This window comes from Leptodactylus fuscus, chromosome 2 (assembly GCF_031893055.1).
Source record: "Leptodactylus fuscus isolate aLepFus1 chromosome 2, aLepFus1.hap2, whole genome shotgun sequence".
In the NCBI taxonomy this organism is placed as follows: domain Eukaryota; kingdom Metazoa; phylum Chordata; class Amphibia; order Anura; family Leptodactylidae; genus Leptodactylus; species Leptodactylus fuscus.
This window is the reverse complement of record NC_134266.1, coordinates 223,380,160-223,394,592: the sequence shown is the minus strand read 5'-3', so window position 1 is coordinate 223,394,592 and position 14,433 is coordinate 223,380,160. Positions and strand designations below refer to the sequence as shown.

The following is a 14,433-nucleotide window of genomic DNA, read 5'->3' as shown; positions in this document are numbered from 1 at the left end:
CCGGATATCAGTCGGGGCTACCCAGTTTTTGGTCCGGAACCTGAGGTGGCCTCCTCCTCAGGTTCCGGACCAAAAAACCTTATCTGAACTTACCCTTTAGGTGCTTCTCTGCACACTCCAGACAGACTTTCATGTGCCTTTTACTAAGGAGAGTCTTCTTTCTGACCACTTTGAGATAAAGCTGAGATTGGTGGATTGCTGCAGTGACTGTTCAGCTTCTGCAAGTTTTTTTTTTTTTCATCTGTACACAGTATTTTTGAAGCTTAGCCAGAGTGACCATTTGGCTCCTGGGTCACCTGTTTTACCAAGGCCCTCCTCCTATATTGTGGTGGGGCGGCCAACTCTTAAGAAGAGTCCTGGTTGTTCCATAATCTTCCATTTATGAATTATGGAGGCCACTGATCTTTTGGTGCGGCAGTATCTTTTTCCTCCACTCAGTCCTGTCTCGGAGCTCTACTGGAAGTTCTTCCTTCCTCATGTCTTGGCTTACGTTCTTGATATACATCGTCAGCTGTCCAGTTATCTGAATGTACCACAGGTGGACTCCAGTCAAGGTGTAGAAACATCTCAAAGATGATCAAGAGATATGGGAGACGCAGAGCTAAATTTCAGCTGGATACCTATACAAAATTTGAGCTTTTTAATAAATTTTGCAAATATACAACATGTGAAAAGGTCTGAAAACTTTCCACAAGATATATATGCATATATATCTATACTAGCTGGTACCCGCGACTTCGTCTGCGGTGATTGTAGTAGTGGGTATATACAGGCACGGGTAAGGTTTTCGTACTGTGTATAAGGTATGGGATATAAAATGTAACTGTTTATCTTGTTTTTGCTGTAATTCTGAGAGCACATGAGACTTTTGTGTTGAATGTAATTTGTATTTCAGCCGCTATACGGTGTTGGTATAAACTGTACATAGTGTCTTTGGGACAGAAGTATTTCAGGTTAATATACTTCGATATACGACATTGTATGAGTTGTTATTTTGCGCCAGTACATGTAAGTTTTGGGCACAGGATACCCTTGAGCAAGCGACATAAAGTCTAGCCCTGTGCATGACAGTTTAGTAACTCCATGTGCCTCTTATTAATAGCAATTAACCCCATCATGTCCCTCACATTAACCCCTGTGTAAGAGTTACTTATAGAGATGAGCGAGTACTGTTGGGATCAGCCGATCCGAACAGCACGCTCGCATAGAAATGAATGGACGTAGCCGGCACACGGGGGGGTTAAGCGCGCCGGCTACGCCCAAGCGGAAGTACCAGGTGCATCCATTCATTTCTATGGAGCGTGCTGATCCCAACAGTACTCGCTCATCTCTAGTTACTGATATGTGAGAGACTTGGAGGTAATAATTAAGTATCTTCATTACTGAGGTTTTTTATTAGTCCCTCCATATGTCTCACATATTAGTAATCTTTATATGAGGCACACAGGGGTTAATATGAGGGACATGATGGGGTTTATTCCTATTAATGTGAGGCACATGGAGTTACTAACACTAAACTAATAACCCCAAATGGCTGACATTAATGAGAATAGGAAGTAAAGGAAGGTAGCTGTGTGTTTCTTACTTTCAGTTTGCTAGCAGCTTCGGCAGGAGCTATCACTATAGCAGGCAGAGACGTGAGCGATTAAGCTCCATCCCCTGGGTTTCCTGCACATCTCGCAAAGGGGAGTGTCCTTATGCCTCAGCTCTAGCAGAGACTTCATTTAACTCTTGCAGGTCCTGTGCTGCTGGTGTGCCAGTGAAATATGGCAGGAGTGCCACTCTTGGCATGTGTGCCAGGGGTTGCTGACCTCTGCTGTAGAGGGTAATATGAATTTTGTGGCTTGCTATGGTCCAAAGTGTGTGAGATTGCAGAGATAGTGATGTGAGTTTGGGTTTTGTGGGGATCCTGGGAAAAACGTATGTGCGCTATTGTGACAAAAAGTAGCCTATTGCGCAATCGAGTGTAGTGACTATGTTTGTGGAAAATTTCAGCCAAATCGGTGGAGCGGTTTTTGCGTGATTGACCGCCAAACATCCGAACATCCAAAGTCACAAACCCACAAACATTTCACATTTATAATATTAATAGGATAGGATCATATATATATATATATATATATATATATATATATATATATATATATATATCTGTAAAATCCACATTGCAGGTAGATTGATGTATTAAAGCTGGGTGTACACAGCGTTCTAGGAGCACCTGTGGGACACAATTGATGCTCAAGGGATTTAATAAGAAGTGTTTGTTGTGAATGTAGCACCAAGTACTAATCCTACATTGTAATGACTCACAGCTCTAAGGAGACCGAGTTCCCTACTGTTTTCATAATACATAATTTATCTTTGGAGTGAAGTTCTCCTGTCATCCTCTTAAACAGCATGCTTTCTTGATATTGCCACACTTTATCTTTTATATCAGATTTTTTTCCACTTCCCATTTTATTCCTCAATAATGGAACATGTGGTTACTTGGAGCTTAAAAGGAAATATTTTCCACATTTCATGTTATTTTATGGTTCATGGTCTCTGTATCTGATCAGAAGCTTACCACAGGAGCCCCTTCCTGTCAGATGTTCTCATATCATTGGTATGTGACTAGGTGGATTGCAGCTGTTTCACTATCTCTACAACTCCATCCTCATCTAGTACATTTGCTGAATTAAAACTATATATTGTTGTAGTGGCAAAAATGACCATAATACACGACATAAAGCCTTCATGTAGAAACCACATACAAAGCCGTAACAGAAACAATTCTGGAAACATTTCCTCATTTTAATCATATGGGTTTTCTTTGTAGGCTAAGTTCACATCTGTTAGAGACTCCGCTGCAAAAATTGACAGAGAGAAAGGTCCTGCACAGAATTAATGGGGTCCGCAGGTGTCTGCGTGTGACGGCTGTTTTAGTGGTCCGGCTCTCCAGTATTTGGGACTGGAACGACAGAGAACCCATTGCATATTTGAAGCTAATTTTACGCATTTTGTGCCAAGTTAAAAAGCTGTTTATGGCCATTTATGTTCATCGCAGATATGTTTCAGCAAACCTGCCCATGGCAAAATCCAGCAAATAATCGCTAGCCTTTAAATTGAACCGGAACACACAGCAATAATTGACAACCTGTAGGCTCAAAACACTTTGTCCTGTGGGCTTTTTCTGCACTGTGTGGATGGGATGTCTTTAAATCCCATCAACTACACTGCTACTGTACTTTACAGCAGGTTTACCACCCTTTAAAGCGATGATTTTAGAGTGGCTAACCCAATAAGAGTAAGCAATGTGTGTTCCCAACCTATAGTGGGAAAACCACTCTCCTCATTTGATTTGCCATCAAATATGCCACCAAATATGCCACCATCAGGGGAGTATCTGCAGGGGAGTGCAGTAGTTGTACCCTGGAGCTAGTCCCTCAGGGGGTTCAGAGCTCAGAGGCCACTTAGGAAGAGATCAGTATATTACATGCAGAGACATCAACCTGGGAGAGACCTCTGCATGTAATATACAGACCTATTCAAATGGCAAATCACAACAAAAGTGGGAGTGGCGTTGTAACGGACATTATAAAAGGGCATAGTTACATATATGCAGACCCTATATAATGATATCAGACCCCAAATTGTAAGTGATAAATTAAAATAAACAATTGTGCCATTTTTATTTACACCAGATATATCATAGAATGTACTGGCATATAGTGATCTCTCTATATACCAACACATTATGTAGGGACAGCACAATACTATTGCAAATTGCTGTTGAAGTTAATAGGACTTGTGCCTCTGTCAGCCATACATAATCTCTTTAAGGGGTTATAGTCCCAATTCCAAAAAAAATAAAAAATAATAATTTTAACGCAGGATTTCTCTGGATCCTACTCAAAAATATTCATGGTACTTAGGTAACATCATAGTGAATACTAGTGAGCTGGCAGCCAGGTGAAAGTGACTATTCATCGGGTGAGGGGACCAGAAAACCAGGAATTCTGGGTGAACATGGCATGGAATACTCAACCATACTGCTAATGCAAAATATGAATACTGTGTTATCTTGCAGCTTATATCTCTCAATTATATTGCATCTGAGGCATGCAGGATTTGTGTCTGCAACCTACGAGAAGTTAAAATGTTCAGAAAAAAATGGCAAACACTATAGGTAAAATGGGAGAAGAAACCCCATAAACAGTCAGAATCCTTAGATTCACTTTTAAATAGGGTTGAGCCGATCTTGAGATTTCAAGATCGATTTTAAAATCCGATTTCCGATCGTTTTCCAGCCGATCTCGATCGTGAAATTTGCTCGATCGCTGATCGGAATCCGATCTTTTCCGATCCTCAACCCTAGTCAATGCTTCTCTATGGGAAAAGTCACTTTTAGGGTTGAGCCGATCTTGAGATAACCTCCGATCTCGATCCCACTGGAAAAGATCGGGTTGGAATTCATGATTGTAAAATTTATTCGATCGGAATCCGATCTTTTCCGTTCCCGATCTCTCAACCCTACTTTTAAAGCATTTCAGAGCTCCTTCTTCGTCAAACACATACAGTCTTTGGAGGCTTCTGTATAGTCCCAGTACCATAACATTAGATTATGTCCAATGTACGGCCTTCTATTTTAGCTTTACATCACCCTTTAACTTGTACACAGAGTGATGATACTCTGATATGTCAAGTGTGTACATGTGCAGAACATCAGACTGTCATACAGGACTGCAGGATGTGAGTGAAGGGAAATGACTCTTTACTTGACATTGATGCAATCGTATCTGCCATGTTCATCTCTTTAGAGTACATTGGTGGGTGGAAAATGGGTTGAGAGCAAAACACAAGTCAGCAAGATCAGATAATTGGATTACTCTCAGATAAGAGACATATGGAGTTGTGTTGTACATATAAGTCAAACCTTTACAATACAAGCCAGGAAAGACACAACTTTAATGTACAAACAATCTGCACATTGGAACAAATACATTTGTGTTGATGTCATATATTAATATGACATATTATTTTTCATCTTTTATGACATATAGATACATTGCTAAATATTTTTTTCTGTTACCGTATTTTACGGACTATAAGGCGCACTGGACTATAAGGCGCATTGCCCATGAGTGCCTTATAGTCCGTCTCGGTTCATATATAAGGCGCACCGGACTATAAAGCGCAGTCCGGTGCGCATTATATGTTATTGAAAGCGGCGGCAGGCAGACTTTGCCAGCGGCCGCTTAGCCCCCCGCGTGCCAGCCGCTTCTATTGGAAGCGCTCGGCAGGCGAGGAGGGGCTCTATCAGCAAAATCATGCTGATAGAGCCCATCCGTAAAAGTTATATTAAACTACCCCCCCCCCCCCCCCCCCCCCCGTTTTAAAATAAAACCCTGAAACAGAATGTGAAACTTACCGAGCGGTGCAGGGTGGGCGGGCATTCAGGCCTCCTCTTCCTCCGATGTTCCGTCCTCCTCCTCCGGCGCTCGCTAACTGATAATGGCCTGGGCGCATGCGCAGTAGCCGTAGTAGAAGCATTATGATATTGCGCATGCGCCCAGGCCATTATCAGTTCGCGAGCGCCGGAGGAAGTGGTCAGGACATCGGAGGAAGAGGAGGCCTGAATGCCCGCCCGCCCGCCCTGCACCGCTCGGTAAGTTTCACTTTCTGTTTCAGGGTTCTGTTTCACGCCGGCGTGACAGCAGGGCTGCCGGACACTTCCCATTCATTTCTATGGGAGCCGGCATGCGAGCGCTCCCCATAGAAATGAATGGACTGCTTTTTTCCATTCATTTCTATGGGAGCCGGCATGCGAGCGCTCCCCATAGAAATGAATGGACTGCTTTTTTCCATTCATTTCTATGGGGAGCGCTCGCATGCCGGCTCCCATAGAAATGAATAGGAAGTGTCCAGCAGCCCTGCTGTAACGCCGGCGTGTACGGCTGTGATACACGCCGGCGTTCCGTAGTGTGAATGCACCCTTACGGTGCCTTTTATGTATGTATGTAAGCGGCACGCAGACTTTGCCGCCGCTTCCATCCATATATAAGCCGCACCGGACTATAAGCCGCACTTACGATTTCTGAGGAAATCGTAGGGTTTTATGTGCGCCTTATAGTCCGGAAAATACGGTAAGTGTAGAGCAAAATATCCCACAGAAAAAAAATAATCTTACTCCAATGTATCACAGCAAAAGACAGCTTAGTGGAACCCTACCCGAGCACCTCCCTTTACATTAAAGATATTAAAACCTGTTGATATATTATCTCTCTGATGAAAAATGAGAACTTGAAATTACAGGCAAAAAGCCTGAGGTTTCCTGTACACCTGTACATTATTGCTTGGTTTAGTACTGAACCATACCTGGGCCTCTATTTTAAGTACATGGGATTTTACTGTATTGTACCCTCCATATGCTATAGATTTTTCATGTTGGATTTTGCTATGGAATCCATTAAAAATGAATTACAATGTTAAGGTAAAAAAAAACCCCTAGATCAAGGTCCCATCTCCAGAAATGTAATACACATGGTTATTTGTATTCTTTCATTAAAGTTACCCAGGCCCCTCTTGTGCCCTGTCAACTATCATGAGATCTTGTGGCAGATGTACATAGTGTGCAGCTCTTACAGTAAAGAAGCCCTGTTCATAATGATAGTGAAACACTTTATCCTGTAGATGTAAAGGATCCTTCTTGTCATGGTTTAATACCCTAGTGTAAAGAAGAGATCATTGGTAAGATCTCTATACTGTCCATACACACACACACACACACACACATACATACACACACACAGAGTGGGGAAGTTAGCTCAGTAGAAGCAGTGGTGCAGGACCAAACAGTCAAAACAGGGACACACAATTTGCAGTAAACTGGAAAAAAAAACAGGAAAATAAATAAACCTTGGCTTGAGGCACAAAATAAACAAAATACGGCCTTAACTTCAGGCAAAAACAAAATAAAAAACCTGCTCGTCTGAGCAACTAACTAAACAGAACTGATAACCTAACTATATGTGTGGCTTACTTCCAGCCACACGAACAAAACAGGCGCAATATTGTCTCACCGGACTCAGGGTTATGGGACAGAACAACACACCTCCTTTCACCTCATGGATTTGCCATGAACTGCAGGCTCTACAGCCTTGTATGGGTCAGTAATGAGCCCAGCATCTACACCTGGACTGAGGCCTACTCCCAGTCCGCTCTGGTCCACACATATGTCAGAAACCTTGGGCTGATATATCTGGACTCCAGCACTCTACCTGTCACCTTCTCACAATATATACATTGTAATTAGGTCACCCCCTAAACTGTCATTTTACAAAGCTCAAGTTTGATACTCTATCATTATACACTAAGCTACCCAATCCCTTAACTGCTTGCTAACCACTCATTGACTATACTGTATATGTCCAGCTGGTCGGCATCTAACACTATCAAAAGCTCCATCCCGTAGTTTTCTCCCAGTCCTGCAGTTACATGATGTATGGGCATCAGGAAACATCGGGAACTGATGGGACCTAGAGGACCCACATCAATTCTGTAGTGTATGGAGGAGGTATGCTAGGAGGTATATTCCTCCTTAAACTGGGGTAATGTATCAGCCCATGCTACAGAAATGGCCTCCAAAGGTCTGTTATGTTGGGTGTGATATGTTAAAAAGAAGAACAAATTAAGGTAAAAAAAAGCCACAACCACACCTACATCACAGATTTTAGCCCTGCCCTGGATACACAAAACTATGTGTCACCTATATAATAAGAACCATAAAGTAGGCATCATTTTTTATTTTTTTTCCAAAAATATTTTAGTAGCACTTTTTTCATCCCTTTTTGTTTTTTACATTTTCCTGTATAATAAAAAAGTGCAAAATAAATATAAAAATGACATAAAAAATAGATCCCAATGTATTAACTAAAAAGACATAAATTGTTTGAAATAAACTGAGCAAAAATTTTTTTCAAAGCCCATGAAGACGCAAAAATATCTCCAGTCGTGAACCACGGAAAATAGTCAGCTCAGGAAATGGTTAATTTTTATTTCTAAAAAATTTTCTACAGATCAGGTTTAATATCCTATTTGTAGAACTTTTCTATCCAGTTACTTACACCGTCAGCATTTGTCTTCTGTGTATATTACTCTGAGGTTGAGGAGATTTCCAGGCCGAGCTCCTTATCCATTCTTAATTGGTCAATAAGATTTTCGCTTTATGGCTTGGACCGATGGCAGAATTATCCCCGCTCTGACATTAGCATATATCAAGAGCCTAAAAAATAGACTTGTAAAAAGCTGAAATGAGCAGTGAAAGTATAAGAGGCCTCAGGGGTATGGAGCAGGCCGGTTCACCAGCAGGACACTATAGATTAGGTAGTCTGTCTGAAGGAACCTACTATGCTAAGCTGTTTTGGGGTCATGAACCGCAGTAGTGGCAGGAGAGAATTATTTCTTCTGTCTAACCATTCAGGCATATAGTGTGCAGTAGGAATGGCTAGACAAGTCTGCTACACTTCTATTAGTTTGTATCTTTTTGTTATCTAGGGACAAGTCGACTGGAAACTCTAGAAGTCTCTAGAAGTCGTAGCCCTGGCTTTCTAAATATATATATATATATATATATATATATATATATATATATATATATATATATATATATATATATTCAAAGCAGACATAATGCAAGTGGGTTTATTTGACAACTATAAGCCCTGGACCATGGATCTAGAAACTTTTTAGCCATATGTCTTTTTTTTTGCTCTTTCAGAGGATCTTATACTGTGGGTCTACTTGAAAAATATTATTTTATGGCTTATACAGGGTGTCCGGAAAATAAGTACACAAAATGAAAGGGTGGACTTTAGCCGGTATATGAAGCGTTTTTTATTAATGAACATGTGACCGGAAAGGCAGCGTTGTGGCGCTGCAGGTAGACCGAGATGTCGGTTTCCTAACCCTCACTGCGCCATGTGAAAAGAGAAACAAAGAAGAGAAAGCACTTTAATGGGAAATCAGTTTAATCACTGTTATTTATTTACAAGAATGACGTTAGGTTCACACTAACGTTCGGGTCTCTGTTCTCAGCTTTCCGTCTTCTGCATGCAGAAGACGGAAAGCTGTCAGAGCGGGTCCGGCCGTGAGCGGTGGTGAGCGTTTTATGTTCTCCGCCGACAACAAGCTTAAAGGGGTTTTCCAGGATTCTGATATTGATGTTGTATTCTTAGGATGGTTCAATGGGAGTTTTACACCTAGTTCCCCCATCGTTCAGTCTTCAATGTTCAGACAAGCACTGCAGGCGTTTCATTGCTTACCAAGTACAGTGCCATACATTGTACAACGGCTGTGTTTGGTCCTGACGCTCAGCCCCATACACTTCATTGGGACTGAGGCGCAAACAGGTCATGTGACTAATGAACATGACTTCTCTGGCCTGTGAAGCAGAAGCTCTCACCCGAATCTTTCTGCCTCTGTGAACAGCTGATCGGTGCCGGGTTGTCGGATCCTATCTGATCCCATATTAATATCCTACTCTAAGGATAACAATAAATCATATGTTATATATGATATAAACATCATGGCTATATGGATCATACCATTATTCATGATCACTCTCATTTCATCCTCATACTAATACTCTCCAAGGAAGTATCCAGATTGCTGAAGAAGAACTTTCATACAAGGATACTTGTGATTATTACTAAAGATAATTTTCCTCATGACCTCTTTTAGATGTGCCTTCAAAGGAATGTCTGTATTTTCACAAAGAATATAGCTACACTTATAACTCACCATATACTCTTTGAAGATTTAGACATGTGTTTGCTGGAGCCTTCCAAGTAGACAAGTTCGTCTTCATCTCCTGGTTTTTTGGAAGCGGTAATGCTGGAGGAACAAGAGGACTTTAAAGGGGTTGTCCACTTTCAGACCAATGTTGAGAAACAAATGTTATTGTTTGTATAATAAAAAGATATACAATTTTCCAATATACTTTCTGTATCAATTCCTCACAATTCTCTAGATCACTGCTTGCTGTCATTCATTCTGTTACTTCTAGTGGATAAAAGTCTGACCATGGTCATGTGATTTACGGTCCATTGTCATGTGATGGGCACACAGGTGCATGGCTTGTTACCAGGCATATGTCTGATTACTGTGCTGTGACTATGAGCCGTGCACCTGTATACTCATCACATGACCATGGACCGTGTATCACATGACCATGGTCAGAGTTTTATCCACTAGAAGTAACTGAATGAATGACAGCAAGCAGAGATCTAGAGAATTGTGAGGAATTGATACAGAAAGTATAGTGGAAAATGCAAGGAGTTTGTATGTTCTCCCCGTGTTTGCATGGATATCCATCCCATACTCCAAAGAGATGCAAAAACAAGAACAAAGACACCGAGCACTCTAAGTGTAGTATCACTTAAAATAGGTTGAGTATAATCATCTGAACTCATTTATCATTTTACCTTTTGTAGGAATGGAAAGAACACGAAAATCCTAACAAACATAACTTGCCCGACTTATCTTTTCTGTGTGACTTGCTTCAAGGGGCCACTACAGAACCCAATGATAAGGTAGGTACCCCATAATCTCATGTTGCTTTATGGATTCTCTGTTTCATGGTATTGGTTTCTGAGAGTAGGTGTTAGGGAATAGCAGATGATAATTCCCCAGAAGCTGCTGGTGAACCCTGGAGGGAGGGGCACAAGGGACAGTGAGCCCTAAGCTGAAGCCCCCCGCTTTCCCTTCCTATTGCCAGACCCTATTCTAGGTAATAGACGACAACCACGAAGACAGTCCCTCCCTGAATACGTGAAACACAAAACGCAGACAAGACGAACAACAACAAAGGCAGGTCAGCTAGCCAGGGTTCGGTAACAGGAGAGCGATGCAGTGCCAAATCGGAGTCCAAAAGAATTGTCAGTAGGGAAGCCAGAGGTCAAGGATTAGAATACAAGTAATATCACAGCAAGCAAAACCAGAAAGCTAGAGCAATAACCGGCCCCAGTGTGACTGTGAGCCAAGACTAAATAGGGGAGGAAGAACCCGCCCTGAAGCTGATAGGAAGGAAAGCTGTCAATCACAGGCAAGACAAAAACAAACACTTAATGAACAGAGGCAACCTTGGCAGAAGACGGGTGTGGTGCAAATCCAATTATGGACTAGAGCCGTGTTCACACAGTGCAACTAAAAACTTTAAGCAGATTATCAAACTGCACACGCCTCCGGCGCCGCAGCACGCGAGCAGAGGGTGGCGCAGAGGCCTGAACAGGCAGAGATGTTACAGTAGGACTTTCTGCTTCAATTCTACTGCCAGCATTTCCATAGGTAGAATTGACATGCCATTATTTCCAAAAATGCAACGGTTTGGTTGGTATTGCTACGTGGGGCTATGTTCAGACCTGCATTGTGCTATCATTTGCTAACTAATTTTCCTCTTCCATCGACCGAAGAGAAAAACTGTTAGAAAGGATCCTTTCAAACATCCATTGTTTTCAGTTAGTGTTGAAGATGATCTGTTGTCCATTTGCGTCCTTTCCTGGATGTTTTTTTTTTTTTTTTTTTTTTAAAGAAGGGTCCATGACAGAAAGCGCCAGATGTTTTCTTTAACATCGTAGCCAATGACAGACTGATACAAAAGGGAGGTAATCCTCCCACCAAAAACAGAACCATATTACAGATGTGAATGTAACCCTTATTTATACTGATACTACTAATGAATGAGTAGCATCATCATATCTTACACATACAAGTAGCAGAATCACATGGTTACAGCTTATAGTCCCGCCCACATGTCAGGTAAGTATCAGTTAACAAAAGTGCAAGAGCAGAAATATAGTTTGAGACTTATACTATTAATTTAAAGAGGACTTTTCATATTCTCGGGCACATGCTGTTCTATATACTGCTAGAAAAGTGACAGTGCCCTGAATTCAGCACACTATCAGCTTTCCCGTTATGTGCCCTGGGCCTGGAAATATTGGTGCCATTAATTTCTGCACCGATCTCTCCCCACTGTCAGAAGGGCGTTCCAGACAGTCAAGCTAGGCTGTAAGGAACACCTCCCCTGACAGTACTCGGCCACAGACTTGTACTGGGGGGGGGGTGTTCCTCACAGCGTAGCGATGACACTAGATTGTCAGGAATTTAATAGCACTGATATCTGTAGCCCCAGGACACATAACAGGAAAGCTGACCGTGCCCTGAATTCAGCGCAATGTCGGCTTTCTAGTGGCATATAACACTGCATATGCATGAGGGCATAAAAGGTCTTCTTTAAAGGGGTTGGTCACTTTTAGACCAATATTGAGAGACAAATGTTATTGTATGTATTAATTAATTGTTCATATTACAAAGTTGTACAATTTTCCAATATACTTTCTGTATCAATTTCTCATGATTCTCTAGATCTCTGCTCACTGTCACTCATTCTGCTTACTTTCAGTATCTAAAAATCAGTCCATAGCCATGTGATTAAAACCAGGCAGATGTTCGATTACTGATGTGACTATAAAAAGCAATGTACCTGTGTGCCCATCACATAGCTATGGACTGATTCTTATCTACTAGGAGTAAGCAGAGGTCTAGAAACTTCTGAGGGATTGATATAGAAAGTAATATACAAACAATAACATTTGTTTCTTAATATTGGTCTGAAACTGGACAATCCCTTTAAGAATTTAAACAATTTTATTTGGGCAGTCTAAACCTAACTGGTAGAATGCTAATGGAGCAGGGGCTCAGGTCACGTCACCACCCCAGGGTCACCTGATCAGAAGTCCGCTCTCATGGCACAGGCACTATTGTTGATTTGGGAGATTTTATATATTTCATACATTCCTTTTGGAATAAACCCATTTTTAGGAACACACAGATTCCTTTAGATACTTGTAGTCCGCTATATTAGCCAAGTTATCTCTATATATGGCCATTTTAGGTTACTTATCATATCATAGTTTTCTAGTCTTTAAAACTAGCAAAGTTCCTTTAGTCGCCTTTTCTTGTCACAAACCAAATTACTTTTCACACTTGTAAAGCAGAAGGCAGCCATTCCTGTAAGACTGCAGCACATTGCTCAGCGGGTTAGTTGCTATGGAAACCCTCCTTTGAAGATAAGATATTGTAGATTACATTGAGATATACTGTTCCTGGGTTTCGTGTCTCCTTTACAATGATGATAGTCTTATTCCTGAATTTTCCTCTAATTATTGGGATTTTTATGAATATTGGTACATGTTTTGATCACATAATAGATATGTCTGTTTTTAAGACATATTCTCTTTCACAAGTACACTTGAGTTATGTGTGGCTTCTATGGGGCAGATGTATGACAGTGTGCACACCAGTTTTCTGGTATGCTAGGCATGTCTCCCAACTTTTAAAGGTCAAAAAGAGGCAAGTTTAGCTCCGACCACTTCTATAGTGACTCCGCCCATTCTCACCCATTTTTCTTTGTACCCCCACATAGTATAATGCTCCTACAGTCACTCTAACATTATATGCCCCCACATTATAATGTTCCCCTCCAATTGCCCCACAGTATGAAGTCTCTCTCCATGGGGGGCACATGTCCTCCAGCTACCCCCACGGTTTAATGTCCTCCTCCAGTTTAATGTCGCCCTCTATCTGGCCCCCCAGTTTAATGCCCACTCCTCCATCTTTCCCCAGTTTAATGTCCCCCTCCATCTGTCCCCGGTTTAATGTCCCCCTTCATCTGCCACCATTTCAATGTCCCCCCCATCGGCCCCCAGTTTAATGTCCCCCTTCATCAACACCAGCTTAATTACCCCATTACATCTGCCACCAGCTTAATGTCCCCCTTCATCTGCCACCAGCTTAATGTCCCCTTCATCTGCCACCAGCTTAATGTCCCCTTCATCTGCCACCAGTTTAATGTCCCCCTTCATCTGCCACCAGCTTTATTACCCCCTTACTTCTGCCAACAGCTTAATGTCCCCCTTCATCTGCCACCATTTTAATGTCCCCCCCCATCGGCCCCCAGTTTAATGTCCCCTTTCATCAACACCAGCTTAATTACCCCATTACATCTGCCACCAGCTTAATGTCCCCCTTCATCTGCCACCAGCTTAATGTCCCCTTCATCTGCCACCAGTTTAATGTCCCCTTCATCTGCCACCAGCTTTATTACCCCCTTACATCTGCCAACAGCTTAATGTGCCCCTTCATCTGGCCCCAGTTTAACTGCCCCTTTATCTGCCATCAGTTTAATGTCCCCCTTTATCTTTCTCCAATCTAATGTCCACCCATTTCCCACCAGAGTAACATAATAAATTCACTTATTCATTTCTCCTCACTCCCCTGTTGCCTCATCTTCTGGAGCTGTCACCACATTGCCCCTACAGCTTCTGGGGTCGGAGCATAGGGAGGAAAACAGTGATGAAGCAAGAAAAGTCTGCTCCTGTTCACCATTCTATT

At 41.9% G+C, this 14,433-nt stretch overlaps 1 protein-coding gene across 3 annotated transcripts in view; it reads left to right on the top strand.

The window, feature by feature from the left end:
- Positions 1–14,433, top strand: part of ARHGEF25 (Rho guanine nucleotide exchange factor 25) — a 266,626-nt gene that overhangs the window by 218,919 nt on the left and 33,274 nt on the right. For all 3 annotated transcript variants that reach the window (XM_075265638.1, XM_075265637.1, XM_075265639.1), the window contains one exon: positions 10,473–10,571. In XM_075265638.1, coding sequence (XP_075121739.1) covers positions 10,473–10,571 — 99 coding nt within the window. The remainder of the gene's footprint in view (positions 1–10,472; positions 10,572–14,433) is intronic.